The sequence below is a fragment of the Dicentrarchus labrax genome, unplaced genomic scaffold, assembly GCF_905237075.1.
Source record: "Dicentrarchus labrax unplaced genomic scaffold, dlabrax2021, whole genome shotgun sequence".
Classification (NCBI taxonomy): domain Eukaryota; kingdom Metazoa; phylum Chordata; class Actinopteri; family Moronidae; genus Dicentrarchus; species Dicentrarchus labrax.
The window spans coordinates 15,743,165-15,758,625 of NW_026136715.1; the positions used below are offsets into that span (position 1 = coordinate 15,743,165).

The following is a 15,461-nucleotide window of genomic DNA, read 5'->3' on the forward strand; positions in this document are numbered from 1 at the left end:
GATCAATAATTGCTGCTTACAATTTTTGTGACACATATGCATCGGTTTTATTGGCTGATACTGATGACAAAAAAGGAACCCTTTTTTGATACAGATTGTTCCACGTACTTTATTTTTCAGTCATATGTCCAGTTACAGTGGTAGATTCATAATGCAGTTACAATTATTGGCCCCATATGTGGTACAAGTCCATCTAACTCCTGTTGTTCATCCATGATACATATGGATACCATCAGTCCCATTGTGCTAATTGTGCACCCCACACACCACAAAGAGGCACATCTACACTCCGGCAGTGACACACACTTCCTTCCTCCCCTCACCCCTCCCCTCCCCACTCAGGCATTGTTGTTTACAATCTGCCTGCTGTTCTGAAGAAGCTTCTCTAAATGAACCAATTCACTTTTTTAGGCTTTTATCTTTTGAATATTTAAAAAAAAAAGGGCTGGGAAAACAGCAGTTGAAAAGCAAAGGCCAGTGTTGTCAGCTTCCCCCCTCGACACATGAAAAGCAAAGAGTGAATGGCAGTCTAGTGAGTATCTGTGTGTGTACACTCATTCCTCATTCAAAGCTAACATTTGCCCTCGAACACTGACAAACACAGATGTTTAGCAGCAGATAGTCAAGTTAGAATATTGGCATATTTTGTGTCATTCACCGCTCCTGTATGAAAATAGATTTTTTTAAAAGCTTTATTTGTCCTGAGTGTGTCTGAATAACCAACAACAGGGGAGCTTACACACACCTCTTTCAGTGCCACTAGCCTTTATAGACATCCCGTATTCTTTACCACAGGGACTGTCAGGTGATGTTTGGCCAGAGTCAAGCTTTTATTTGACTAGAGAGAACTGAGGCAGCAACGTTGCATATAGGTACTCCCTGTGGTATGCACAAACTGGCTCGCTGCATCTCTGCCTCTCATAACTGCATGAGACAAAAACTCCACAGATATTCACTGCGCTGCAATGCATTGCTGGATGTTTATGGGCATGAACGCAATCTTAGTTTTCATTGTAATGTAACTACTATCACTAAATGACACTAATGTACAACTTTTTAGATTTTCAGATTTTGAAATGTTTGCAAACATCTACAGAACAATGTGGATTTTTTTCCCTTTTTTTATTTTTTTTCCTCAACTATGAACTATTTTTGCTAAAACAGCCAAATCTTACTGCAATCATTAGTCAAAAACAGAAAGTTTGAATTCATAGCAATATTACAAAGAAGAAAAAGGACAACTTGCAACATTTTAAAGTTAAGTGGCCTCAAACCTGCACATTTTCACATTTTTATATCAAACATGGTTGGGTTCATCAAAACAATCTGTAAGGGTTGTATTTACATTCTGTGGGGGGAAAGAAACTCCTTCCAGATCGTCTCATAACCACTCTTGTCAGATTTTTTTTTTATCAGTAGCATGTAAATACAATGTCTGCCCAGCTCTAAAAAGAATACATTCTCTGTGTTTGATGTAAATACCAACTGCTTGTCTTTATTATACATCAACTGGCAATCATAACGCCTGTCTGCAATATGAACTTACATTGATGAGGGTCTGAAAATAAAACTTGAGAGTGCCTGCCCACAAGACTCCACTCTCTGATCTGTAAATATACATAAATACTGCTCCTCAAACAATTTGTGTAGTATGAGATGGACAGGTATGAAAAGATTGTTGATTAGAGACAACAATGTTTTTAATACAGTGTAGAAAGAGACAAAGACATATACAGAAAGCTACACATAGGTCTCGACACGAAAAATTACAATATCATTTCCAATAATGACATTACACTTCTGGTGGGAAGGCGAGAGAGTAATGACATCAATCTGGTGCTCTATGCAAACCCAGCAGGCACAGGAACTTATAAGGAGCATGTACATATCTATAATACTGTATTATGGCTAAATAGATAGATGTAGATGCAGCTATATACACCAGATGCTACTCAGCATTTTCACAGCAAGTTCCCCTTATGCATCCAATGTTATTTATAGTAAGAAACTTGGCTTTACTTAGTTTCAATTAAAACAATTCGATCTATGAAATATGACGATGAGGAGAAGTTATGTGTTTAACAAATATTGTAGAAAACAATATGAAAAAGTGATAATATCAATAAAAGATAACAAAAGAAAAAAAAATGTCACTGGCAAGTACAATCTGAGACATCAAATGGCATTAGACATACAAAATCATGTGAGAAATAATGAATGTAAGACAAATTTCTAAGATTCAAGACTTTTTACAGCAGCATGTGCCGTCTGTTTCCCCACACAAGGCTCTACCATCATCCTCCTCCGTCCTCTTTCAATGCACTACTCTGCATCTCTATAGGACCATACCTACAATCCCTCTGATATGTCTACCTGTACAACATTCTGTCTTAATCTTTCTATACAGTTGTCTGCGTAGAGAAACAAAAGAGAGGAAAGAGAGAGAAATGAATGTTAGTCATCAAGATATGCTGTAAACACACAGATAGAGGAGGGTGGGGGGGGGAGGGGGTAGGGGTCAAAGGACATCTTCAGGTCAGTCAAACTTGTATCACATTGTCCACTACTTTGGACACTCCTTTGGTCAAATAGTCCAGTCGTTCAGATGACTGCCAGGTGCATCTGAATAGTCAATATATTGATTGTGTATTAGTCGTTAAACTACAGATCAAGAGCAAGTCAGTAGGGAGCAGGAGCGTATGGGCACATGTGTTGAGATGTTTTGGTCTGATGGTCCGCGGTGGATATGTGGGGGTTAATCGAGGATGGTGACTGAGTTGGGCATGCCATTGGTGGCTGGGGAGATGGTGTTGGGGTTGAGCGGGGAGTTGTCGGGTATGCCACGGAGCCCATCCGGCCCCTCGCTGGGCCGACTGAACTGGCTGGCCAGAGACTCATCCATGTTGAGCTCTGTGGTTATGGCACTGCTGCCGTTGAAGTCCAGGTTGTCCTCGCTGCACAGCTTGCTCTCCTCACCCAGGGACGGCTGGCTAGCTGTGCGTTTCTCCTCAAGGTCACTACAGTATGCGAGAGCACAGGACAGGTCAAAAGCAAGAAGTTATCATAAGGTAAAAGATTACATGTGATCTGATTACATGCTAGAATTCTAGAACCGCAATGATTTTTAATACTAGATACTTTTACGTAATTTTTCTAGAAAGTTAGAGTTCCAGATACTCAAATGTGAGAAATGGCTGCCTTTCTTCGCCTTACATTATTAAACTAAGTATTTTGGGTTTTTGGATTGTTAGTCAAAAAAAAACCTTTGATGACTAATGCTTTATAAACCAAATCATTAATAGAGAAAATAACTGGCAGATTAATCGATCGCTGCAGCCCTTTATAATACATAACATTATGATGATACCAAATGTTACAGGAAAGTCAGTGGGTAAGTCAGCCATTGGCAGGGAATAATAAATAAGTGGGTTTGGGATAGCACAGCATACCTTTCTAGGGATCTGCATAGCATGGGCAGGCATTAGGGAGAAAAGGGACAATGAAAGGAACACAAAGGGTTAGGAAAGCCAGTGCAGAGGGAGTCAGGGATGTGTTAGGAGTTTGAATTTAAAGGATCTATAGAAACATAATGTAACACTTGATGTGCATTCAGATGACAAACCTGTACTCTCCAAAAGTCTCATCCTTCATAGGCCGTGCTTCTGAGTCCATCGGACCCTCTTCTTTATCTTTCACTGAGGAGTAGATTATTGGATTTTATTATCAGGAAGATCTCAACCATGTTTCTCTCTAAGCCACCGTCTCAGACATCGATAATGACATTCTGTCGCACAGCAAGATAACACCAAGTGAAAAAAAGGAGTTTGTGTATGTGGAGCAAAAAGATTTGGACAATCTGTTGTCAGAATCTGTTTCTTTATGTGATTTATAGTTTTGTATTTGATATAATTTCTCATCTGGCTTAAACAAAATAACTACCACTATGAATATTACTATAAAATTCAAAACAATTTAAATAATTAATTGCCCTGTATTTATTATTAAATTAGTCCATCCTTTAAGCACAGGCAGTCAAGTCTACTTTAAAACGATCCAGCCACTTGTTTCTCCCTCGTGTGGAAAGGGATGAAAGGCTGTTGCTTTTCTCTGACCAGCCAGACAGTGGCCTGCAGGTTGCAGTTTCTCTTGTGGTTTGTGATTTTTATTTCACAGTTCTTTTCAGGGCAGAGCTTCTTCCCTACCATCATAATAAAGAAGTGGAGGCTTAGAGGTATGTTTCACTATATGTTTGATGCGAAGGCTGCGAGGGAGAAAGGCAGACAACTGAAAGCCAATTATTTGGAGTTGGAGCCACTATAGGGACCATATAGGCAGCTGTTTGGAGAGAATTGTGCAAGTGTGATCTTATTTTACTTCTGTCCAGTAAGAATAATCTTGTTTACTGTGCATTCCTGTAAATGCTTGACTTGTTTTTCTTGTCATTTTCCTTATGAGAAGGCTTTATTGCTCCAGACTGTCCAGTGTTACCATCATAGCTTGTGTACAGTTTGATAAAGCAGGTATCTATTGTATTGTTATGGCACACAGGCTTAGAAGGAGGAATAAATATGGTACTGTTCAAGGCCTCAATCATTTTGTATTCATCAAAACTTGCCTGAATACTTCCCCCCTTTACTCCTCTTGATAAAGCAGAGAATGAGCAGTATCAGCAGCAGCAGCACAATGGCGCTCACAACACCGATGAACCAGCCCTGTGTTGCAAAGCTTGGCTGCACCTCCGTCACTCCTTCAGAAGGAAAAGAAAAGAGAGTATGCTTTTTGTAATGGAGAAACAGCATTAAGGTACAAGAGTAGTGGGAAGGATGAAAAAGCTAGAAGAAACAAGATAAAAGAGGGAGAAGAATCTAGAGCAAAACAGACAGAGCATTATGCATGCTGACAGAGTGGCATTTCGCTCGGGAACCAAAGAATACAGCACAATATGCCAAACAAACACAAGTAATGGATCATTTCATATGGCTAACCAAGCTCTCTTTTCAGATAAACACAAGTCTTTGAAAGCACTTCACAAGCAGTGGAGAGAACTGCAAAACACTCTCAGTAGGATCATGCTTTATATTTAGATGTGGGAAGCCCAGAGGAGAGAGCAGAAAAGATGAAAGAAATGAGGATGAATGAAGGAAGAATGCTGATAGTACCTGTTCCTTCTGTGTCGATGTCAGTCTCCCAGAAGGTGGTGTTGCTGTAGGAGAAGCGTAGACGATAATGAGAGCCAGGAGTCAGGCCCTGGAGTTGGTAGAAAGACTGAGAGGAGTTCACCTTCTCCGTCTTCTTCCAATTACCGCCATCTGCGGAGACATGACATAAACGAAATGTTATGACTGTAACTTTTGATCCCTGAAGGAAAAGAACAAGGTACAACACATATAGTAGGCTATGGGATTTCACGCCCCTGCAGGTGATTTGTAGTGATGTATGTGCAGCCCCGCCCGCACATATAACTATCCGTCATCACAACCTTTAGTTCTCTCTTACCGAGTCCAGCTGCACAACGTGGCAGCAAGTGTTGTACCTTTTTCCTCTCCGTCAGGGAACCGAAGTTATAGTCATAACATTTTGTTCCCTTTCAGTCGATTCATTCGGTAAAATGCATAGCACACTCTGTCAGTCAGGCCACGTGTGGGGGCGTGACATCCTTTACTATATGTGTTGTATTGAACGAATTGAAAGGGAACCTTGATTTTCCTTTTCATTGTTTAGGATTGTGAAACTAACGCAATGAGGTTTTCTCTAAGCACTTATTAGTGTAGATATTGTACCATTTTTGTTGAGGTAGAAGATCTGGAAGCTAACATTCCTGTGTCTCTTCTTGGCCACCCAGCTGAAGTTGACCGAGTTTTCCCCCACAGATGTAGTGATGTTGGCAGGAGGTGCTGCAAGACATTCAGAATAATCACATTCTTGATCTAGTACAACCTGTTCCTTTACGAGTTAGATCTGCAATGAAGAAGAATTGGCTTTGTACCTCCATCAAGCATGGTGGCACCCTCTCTCTTGATGGGCTCTCCATCCCCTGCGTGAGTGCGCCCCCTTAGATAGAAGCGGTAGTGGCTGTGACGGTCCAGGCCCTTCAGGGTGAGGTGGGTGACTGTGGGGTCGTCTATTGTTTCTACCTGCATGGGGCTGTCATCACTCTCCACAACTGACCACAGCACAGCCAAAAAAACATTCAATCACTACTTGATGATCTTCAACACATCGTTATGGGTGACATGTGACTGACTGATGAGCATCATTAAGAGGCTTTGCTTCTGACATATTTCTAGTGTTATTGATTTATAATAGGCAGACACCCTCACCACATTCAAGAGTAGGCTTAAGACATTCCTCTTTGATAAAGCTTATAGTTAGGGCTGGATAAGGTGAGTCCTGAACCATCCCTTAGTTATGCTGCTATAGGCCTAGACTATCGGGGGATTTCCCATGGTGCACTGAGCTACTCTCTTCCTCTCTCTTTCTGCACTCATTCATGTCCCATTAATGCATGTTACTAACTCCACTTCTTCCCCGGAGTTCTTGTGCTTTCTCGTCTCGCAGGTTCTCATGGATCCTGGTGGAGCCTCCTGCCATGGTCCTGCTTGACTGCCATTGCCAATACTGTTGTTGCTGTGCACCTGTCTGTCTGTCTGTCTCTCGCTCTCTCTCTCTCTGCCTCTCTCTCTCTCTCTCTCTCTCTCTCTCACCCCAACTGGTCGAGACAGACGACCACCCACCTAGAGCCGGAGGATCTGTCCTAGGTTTCTGCCTTTTAACAGGCAGTTTTTCCTTGCCCTTGTCGCCAAGTGCTTGCTCATGGTGGTACTGTTGGGTCTCTGTAATTAATGTTAAAGAGTTCGGTCTAGACCTGCTCTATTTGAAAAGTGTCCTGAGATAACTTCTGTTATGAATTGGCGCTATACAAATAAAATTGAATTGAATTGAATTAATATATATATATATTTTTTTTAAGTCTATTTTTTGGGCTTTTATTGCCTTTATTATAGTGACAGCTGAAGATAGACAGGAAAGGGGGTAAGAGAGAGGGGATGACACGCAGCAAAGGGCCGCAGTGCGGAGTCGAACCCTGGGCCGCTGCAGCAAGGACTCAGCCGTGGTACGTGGGTCGCCAGCTGTACCCACTGAGCTATCCGGGTGCCCTAGTGTTATAGATTTAGCGGGAAATTTATCGGTTGGTGTCATTCGCACTGATGTTTTTACTGATGTCTTTCATGCAGCACTTATTAAACAGAATGTATCAAATGTTGGTTATTTTGTAGGTGTACGGGTGTAAACAATGCTCACTCTGCTGGTACTGCAGTAGATATCCAATGAGGACTCCATTGGGCTGTCCAGGAGGCGTCCAGTGAAGGGTCATTTCTGTCTCTGACGGGCTGTCCAGCATCAGGGACGTGGGGGGACCAGGTACTAGCAGCAACACAACAGGCCTGATTAAAATGCACTCGGCTTAAAAGGCATAATTATACTAATTTGACCTACTGTATTCCCCCAACATCTGCCTGCTCAATAATATCTATCCCTGCATCAGTTTCCTTCTCTTCACTGCCCTCCATCCAGTCATTCCCTGGAGAACAGTGTCAATCCCTCTGTTGTTACCCACTATCCACCCCTCCCCTCCTCCCATCCTGCTCCATCTTTCTCTCCGTCTGTAATTTAACATCTTCGCTCACTTTATCTATCACCACCCCCCACTTCAGCCTTGTCACCCTTCTGTCCCCAATTTATTCTCTCTTTCTCATTCTCACCTCCCTCTTCAGTCTTGAAGGACAGCGGCTCTGAGGGGGGTCCCTCTCCCTTGCTGTTGAACACAGTGACGGCCAGGGTATAGTGGGAGTACGGTCTAAGATCACTGATCACCTTCTTCTCTTCGTTGGCCCCAGTCTCCACCACCACAGTGCTCTCTGACTCCTTGGCCCTCCGGCCTCGGTGGTGGCCCCTGGAGCCGGTTCTGGTCAAGTAGATCTGGACCCCAGAAATAATTTCAAATTTTAAACCTTTCATACACTTATGCTTAATTAATTTCATATCATGGTTGTATTGAGTGATGTCATCAGACCTGAAGAGACATTTTCTTATGTCAGCATAAAAACTGTGTTTTCTAAGTACAGCTTGGGTGTTGAATGGAACATGAATCATAGACCCAACCAAGAGAAAGAGAAGCAGTGCGACTGAAGTGTGAAACATTTTGAAGGTTAGACCATCTAAAATTTTATAAAAAGACTTTGTTCTTCACAACCTTGAAACTCAAGAGAACTCTGAGGCCCTTGCCAAGCTAAGATCTGGCTGCCTCTGCTGCAAACCCAATGTATGCATTATTCATGAGCACAGGATCTGAATATGTTAGCCCAAACAACAGAGATACAGGATCAGTACCTTGTATCCCAGCAGGTGTCCTCTGACCGTCTCTTTGTCTACTGCTGCCCAGGTCACCCTGATGGTAGTGCTGTTCATTAGTACAACACCAACATCCATTGGCGCCTCCAATGGAACTGAGAGACAATGAGACAAAGAATACAACATTGAAATATTCCCAGTGAAAGAAAATGGTATTGCTGAAAAACTGCTTAACAACCGATTTTTTAATATATCTTACAATCTTCTCCTGAGTAGCCAATGACAGGGTCTGGTTCAGGTCCGTCCCCTTCCTCATTGACAGCCTGAACTTTGATCTCAAAGGCAGAAAAGTTGCCAATGTCATTGACCGTGAATGGTGGTGCAGTTGTGTAGTTGGTGTGCCAGTTGGGCCCGCTGCCCACCACTCGCCTCCACAGCACCCGGTACTTGAAGTTAGGTCCGTTAAAGTTACGTTTGTCCATGTCCTGCAGTGACGGGAACAGCAGTCAATAAGGCGCAATCCCCTTTTTTTCTAATTTGTCTAATAATGCTTCAGATAATTGCACATTCAGGTAACAGCTGTACCTCCCAGGTGATGACCAGGGTATCTGGGTCTGTGGACTCACTCCTAACATCTTCAGGGTTATTGTCTGGAGCTGTGATTGAAAACGAGTTCAGTGTTGTGACGTTTGGGATTCATTTTGAGAATAAAAACTTGTGGTTAAGAAACACTGGCTCTAACCTTCAGCAGGTGTGTTGTGGATTTCAGATGGCTTGCTGGGGTCGCTCTTGTCCACATCATTGATGGCAATGACCCGGAAGCGGTACGACATGTAGGGCCACAGAGTGAGGCTAGCACGCTTCTTATTTCCTCCTACTTTCTTCAGCTCTTCCCAGCCCCTCTGCTTCAAAGCTTGGTCCTCAAACTCAATCACATACTCTGCAGAGAGAGAGAGAGAGAGTCAAGGAGGGATGGGGAAAGACAGGAGGTAAAAAATAAGGAAGCAATGGAAACATAAACACTCAGTGAAACTTTGAGCTTTACAAGTCTGATGCTGAAGATCAAATAATAATCCTGCCCAAGTAATAAAAACAGAGCAGCCTTTCATTTTGCCAGAGGGAGATAAATTATATGGGGTTGTTGCTCTGAGTGTTGGAGTTAGACAAGATGAAAAGGTCTATGTTTGTATTTCTATGTGTGCGTTTGTGTGTGTGTGTGTGTGTGTGTGTGTGTGTGTGTGTGTGTGTCAGTGCATATTCTCACTTAGGCTCTAGTGTAAACATCAGGATCTCAGCAGGAATTTTTTTTTTCTTAAAACCCAAAAATAGAATCACCATCCATATAAAACAGTTTTAGCATTGAACAGAAGAAAAACAGAGGAAGCATGAGATAGGTGTGTGCAGGTGCGTGTTAGTGGTGTGTGTGTGTGTGTGTGTGTGTGTGTGTGTGTGTGTGTGTTTGTCTGTACTGAACCTAGCACAGGGCTGTTGTGGTCGTCTCCAGGAGTCCAGCTGAGGGTGACTGCACGATGCTTAGGGTCAGTGATCTGGAGGAGGACAGGAGGGTCTGGACGATCTAAAGTCAACAATAATATCATTACCACAACTACCTGCACACAGCAAGTTTAAACAAATAGGTCTCTCTAATTGTGAGAAAAAATATTTATCTGAACAATTGTGCATATATTGTCTAGGCCTGTTGTATATTCAGACACATGCTGGTAATTGATCATACAGTATGTGATCAATGATCTTACCACATAACGTGAGGGTGCTGTTGGCTTCAGCCAAGTCCAGCTTAGTGATGACCTGACAGGTGTACACACCTTCATCCCCTGGTTCCACATTAGCTATTATCAGGTCTGATCCATCAAATGTGTATCTGAGGAAATATGGTCATCATTGTTATCCTTATCCTTCTCCTCCTTTCAATCATGACCAACTTTTATCACATTTTTCACTACCTCACCATCTCTAAAAAAGGAAATAGATGCAATGTATGAAGGATCAGAAGCTAATTTGTAAACACTGTTCTTGGTTGGCTTTGAAAAGGGAGAGTAAAACAACTAATCAAACATATAAAACAAAAATGGATAAAATAATCATCCTGTCAGTAATTTCTAACATTATCATAATTTTTGTCCATTCTGTATGTTAAGGATTTAATCTTACTTTTCATCACTGTGGGACTCAGAGAGATTCTGGCCGTTCTTTTTCCACTGAATGGATGGAGAGCTGAGTTTGGAGTCAACAAGGGACTGGCAAGTGAAGATTGCTGTGTTTCCAGGCTGCACCTTCAGAGCCTGTGGAGGTGACAGGATCACTGTCCTGTCTGGAGGAGAAAGCAAGGAGACATACGATGCTGAGACAAGCTGCATGAGGTGCAAATAACATTAGCTGCTAAGGGAGTGTCTCACTCACTGAGCACTTCCAGTTCGGCACTGACAGACAAGTTGCTGTTCAGTACAAAGCAAGTGTAGGTGCCCTTGTCGTTGTGGGTGACATTAAAGATCTCAAGCCCCCCGGTGGTGAGTTGGTTAACTCTGGGATCTGCCAGAAGGGAGGAGGTGCTGTCGCTCTCCCTGGATAAGATACACACACACACACCCAAAAAGACAAATTAGAAACTTGACAAGCAGAGTTAGAAATAAACCTTTTCAGCTACTGCAGGTGCTGAGGAATTTACCAGTTCATTCACCACTTGGCCTATTTCACCAGAAAGAACAAAGCCTGGTTGGATACTTACCACACTAACATTCACAGCCCAGATGTAACAGCATTTGCTTGTTAATTTATGCATATGACGAGCTACCTACGCAAAAATTTCCCCTCTGGGAAATTTGTTAATATGAAAATATTTCAGACACACTAGAATACACAATACAATACAGTGCAACAGAACACAAGGGAACAGAATAAGGTGGTCATGTGCCTCACCATATGACTTTAGGTTTAGGAGAGCCAAATGTTTCACACTCCAGTGAAGCCTTCTGGCCCTCTGCAACTGTGTATTGATTCCCATCCTCAGTAAGGATCTGGGGAGGAAGCTCTGTAACAACGCACACAAAGGGAAATGAGACATACACAGACCACATACTCATATAACTGTTTAATCAGTGACATGTACAAAGCAAACATTCACCAATGACATAGACGTTGGCATTGGTGAGGATGGTTCCATGCTTGTTGGAGGCCTGACACTGGTAGATGGCAGTGTCTCCAAAGTTGACATCTTCAAGTATTAGAGATCCGCTCGGCATCAGAGAACGTCTGGGGTCCTTGTCGGTTGCTGTTGAAAAAACACATGGTCAACACGCATATTCAAGGTAATGTGTTGATGTTTGTAGTTACAGGTGGGTCTGTGCACTTACCTGAGAGAGGGATCCCGTTTATGGTCCAGCTGATGGTAGGAGAGGGGATGCCGTCTGCCTGGCAGTCTAGTTTGACAGTCTCACCTGGGGCATATAACTGACTGACTGGCTCAATGGTCCAGTAGGGAGACGCTACAAGGGGCAAAATATATTAATTAGACATAGTGCAAACAAAACATTATGTTATTGAGTTACTCAGTGAGACTGATGGGTTGAGACTGATAGGTCACAGCCTACAAGTTGTCTCAAAAATGGAGCCACTGATCACTAAACTGTTTTATTCAAGTTAAAAGCGCAGTCCATCAGTTTTACAAATCAAGGTCAATTTACTAGTCACAGCAAGTATTGCTCAGCTTGTGACAGTTGTATAATGTCTTCTTCTCTTTATCAAGAGGGAATTAACCCGGGTATGTCAGCTTGGGCTTGGAGAACAAGCTTTTTACAGAAAGCCTGCAAAACAAGGGCACAGGCTTTCTGTTAAGGCTTTAAAAATTTGCATATTAACTCGGCAGGGATCTAACGAAAGATGCTATCTGGTTGCATGATGGGTAGTGCAGGAGTTTGACCTATACTAGTACTAAGTCTGATATCTCTTCTGGTTAATTTTCATCTGACTCTTCCAAGTGCCCTAAGTAGTGAAGTACTTTTACAACCTTGGCCTAACAACAAAAATGACATGATTGATGAATGATGATGATTTTCCACTTTGTAGTTACATTATATTGTATACATGATGCTCAATACATGATGCTCAAATTATCCTTATTTCACATGCAATGTGGTAAATATAGTATAATAGTATAGTATTGTATAATAGATGTGCCGTACCTTCCACAGTCACAAAGTAAGTGTGTGTGGCCTTCCCTTGAGAGTTCTCAGCTATACACTGGTACTCGCCCCCGTCACTCTCAGAGATATTACTGAAGCGCAGGCGGCGGTTGAACATTTCTTTAGTGGTCCGAGATTCAAACAGCTCGCCGTCCTTCCTCAGCCATGACACTTTGGGAGTTGGGCTGAAGAAAAGGAGAGGGGGGGAGATGCATTAGACGCAAGAGACAAAGGGGTGAATGAAACCGAGAGAGGAGAAATAGACGTGAGGAATGTTGTTTGACAGTGTGACATTAAAATGAAGAAGGCAGACAGACGGGAAAAGAGACATGCAGAGTGAAAAGAGAAGAAATGTATGAAAATGAGAAGGCAGCCAGAAGCAGAGTTGGCAGGAGAAAGCAAAAGATAGACAATGGAATGAGGGGAGTGTAAGGAGGTAGCAAGAGGGGAGGGGAGATGGATGTGAGACAGGTAAGATTGATTAAAAGGAGTGGCTCAAGTTTTTGATGATGGGGGCAGTAACATGCACATATGAACACACAGACACTCACAGGCCTTGTACGATGCACTCAAGCTCAATGGTCTGGCCCCTGAGGGCATGGTAAGTGCTGTGGCTTTCAGTAGGTCTCATCATGTGGGGCCTCCTGTTCCGCAGTACAGAGTTGGCTGGAGAAAGAGAGTTGGAAACACAAAGACGGAGAGAAAGATTCATACATATGTATGGGTAATTTTCAAATTGCCGTGCTGCTGACACAGCAGCCACTTTAGTAACTCAGACACACAAAGATGCAGGGTGTGGAATCGTGTGGCGAAGACTTTCCCTTTCTAACAACCCATCATCATACAGATTTTCTAGACACACACATACAGAGAGGTCTCATGTTAACATGTGCTCATCTTTCTGACCTCTAGTTGGGCCACAGATGCTGGCAGCCACATCTCAGTGTGAGCTGCATCTCATTACCACTGGACTGAGGAGGTGATGGCCCCCCTGCTGGCTTTGGGATCGTGTACTGGACACTGTACTGCTTCGGTCAGCACAACATGCCACCACATAGGGGTGAGTTGACTTTGGTTTAACTATGGGGCCTCAGTGGTTCTCAACAAATTGTCATGCTGACTATTTATCACACTGAATGTGCCGATTTGATATAGAGACATATACAGTTTTATTTATAAACCTAAATATACGCATTAAGGACAGTGTAAACTACATCTTAAAGGTTCAGTTCACCCAAATTACAAATATCATATATTGAGCCATGCTGGCAGCATAGCTCTAGGGATGGCAATGTTGGTCTATCCACCACTTTCTTTCTGACTGATATTACTCATCAATGTATGAATGGATTAAGATTGGGACATATATCTCTGATTCCCAGACATTGAGTACTAATGACTTTGGTTACCCTATGACTTTTTCTCTAACATGAGGTTGACATTTCTAGTTTTGAGAAAAATGTTTGAACAGCTATCGGATGGATTGCCATGAAATTTGGTAAAGACATTAATGTTGCCCTCAGGATGAATTGTAATAACTTTGCTGATCCTCTGACCTTTCACCTAGCGCCATCATCAGGTCAAAATTGGTATCTGTTTAATGATCATCAATTCTGTTTAGTGCAAATTTCAGCATGCTAACATGCTACAGATGGTAAACATTGTACTTGCTACACATCATTATGTTAGCGTTGTCATTGTGAACACGTTAGCATGCTGTCATTAGCGTTTACCTCTAATCACCACTGTGCCTAAGTGCAGCCTCACAGAGCTGCAGACTCTTTAATTTAAACATCTTTAACCTTTCACTACTTAAACTATTTTATATGGAAGAAATTGTCCCTTTAAAAACTGTTTAGCGTGTTCTGTCAAGTGTTTCTGGATAGAAATGTTGCTGCTGAATTTTTAGCAGTGTTTTAGTTAGTGAGGCAACAGAAATCTAGAGACATAGGTGAGAAAATATATAATAATAATTATAATACATGCATTGTGATTGATACTGACCTGCACCTCCCATGAAATAACATTTTTGGAAAAGGTTTGTACACCTGTAATGTTTATTTTCTTCCTCATATGGTAGTAACATCACACTTTATTTCTTTAAAGTCTGAATAAAAGCAGTCTTAGCCTGAAGATGCTGGAATTCAGTTCAGCTGAGATCAGATCAGTTGATCCAGAGTAAAACTCACAGGGGTTGACAGTAAGAGTGATGGGTTCCTTTGCCAGAATGGTTCGAGTTGCAAGGTACTGGACATTGCAGGTGTAGTCATCCCGGCTGTCTTCAGTTGTCAAATAGGCAAAGTAGAGGTTGCCATCCTTCCCCACTACTACCCGCTCACTCAGCAGGATATGGTGTAGCCCTGTGGAGAGAGGGAGGGAGGAAATGAGAAAGAGAACAAGACAGAAAATGTTGACAGATAGAGGCAGCAAAAAAAAAAGAGAAACAAGGGAGATTGAAAGAGGAGCTTAACGACATAATAAAATAGTGAGAGAAAATAGAAGTGATAGACACAGAGATACAATGATGAGAGAAATAGAAAAATTATAATACAGAGATGTAAGAGAATGGGGGTAAGAATAGACTCTGCTTGAAAGGAAATTCTGGACATTCAGAAAGAAAAAGATTGTTTCAGAAATAAATAATCAACTACCCCTCTATGGTGTGATAAAAATGGACAACAAAAGGACAGATAGATTGTCTAAGTGGAAAATGTATTGAGGAAACAGGAAGGATGTCATGGAAGGAGAGATGGAAAGGTACTCACTCCAGTCCATCCAGTGAATGATAGGCTCCATAGAGCTCTGCGGGGGGTTGCACTTCAGAACCATACTGTTTCCCTCTTCAGCCTTCAAACTAACCTTTTTTTCTTTCTGCTGGGTTGGGGGAGCTAAAGGGAGGCAAGTGAGGAA

The 15,461-nt window shown here is 42.3% G+C and overlaps 1 protein-coding gene across 3 annotated transcripts in view; it reads right to left on the reverse strand.

The window, feature by feature from the left end:
* Positions 1 to 81: 81 nt before the first annotated feature.
* Positions 82 to 15,461, reverse strand: part of l1cama (L1 cell adhesion molecule, paralog a) — a 42,051-nt gene continuing 26,671 nt past the window's right edge. For 2 of the 3 annotated variants that reach the window (XM_051424111.1, XM_051424109.1), the window contains 24 exons: positions 15,317 to 15,439; positions 14,741 to 14,911; positions 13,103 to 13,217; positions 12,552 to 12,736; positions 11,724 to 11,855; positions 11,495 to 11,641; positions 11,290 to 11,401; positions 10,774 to 10,934; positions 10,525 to 10,684; positions 10,110 to 10,234; positions 9,827 to 9,928; positions 9,095 to 9,292; positions 8,938 to 9,008; positions 8,612 to 8,837; positions 8,392 to 8,507; positions 7,764 to 7,980; positions 7,303 to 7,425; positions 5,987 to 6,163; positions 5,781 to 5,894; positions 5,160 to 5,309; positions 4,616 to 4,747; positions 3,623 to 3,695; positions 3,450 to 3,461; positions 82 to 3,017 (listed from right to left, as the gene is read on the reverse strand). In XM_051424111.1, coding sequence (XP_051280071.1) covers positions 2,756 to 3,017; positions 3,450 to 3,461; positions 3,623 to 3,695; positions 4,616 to 4,747; positions 5,160 to 5,309; positions 5,781 to 5,894; positions 5,987 to 6,163; positions 7,303 to 7,425; positions 7,764 to 7,980; positions 8,392 to 8,507; positions 8,612 to 8,837; positions 8,938 to 9,008; positions 9,095 to 9,292; positions 9,827 to 9,928; positions 10,110 to 10,234; positions 10,525 to 10,684; positions 10,774 to 10,934; positions 11,290 to 11,401; positions 11,495 to 11,641; positions 11,724 to 11,855; positions 12,552 to 12,736; positions 13,103 to 13,217; positions 14,741 to 14,911; positions 15,317 to 15,439 — 3,404 coding nt within the window. In that variant the 3' untranslated portion in view covers positions 82 to 2,755. The remainder of the gene's footprint in view (positions 3,018 to 3,449; positions 3,462 to 3,622; positions 3,696 to 4,615; positions 4,748 to 5,159; positions 5,310 to 5,780; positions 5,895 to 5,986; positions 6,164 to 7,302; positions 7,426 to 7,763; positions 7,981 to 8,391; positions 8,508 to 8,611; positions 8,838 to 8,937; positions 9,009 to 9,094; positions 9,293 to 9,826; positions 9,929 to 10,109; positions 10,235 to 10,524; positions 10,685 to 10,773; positions 10,935 to 11,289; positions 11,402 to 11,494; positions 11,642 to 11,723; positions 11,856 to 12,551; positions 12,737 to 13,102; positions 13,218 to 14,740; positions 14,912 to 15,316; positions 15,440 to 15,461) is intronic. The other variant, XM_051424110.1, reaches the window with a different exon arrangement.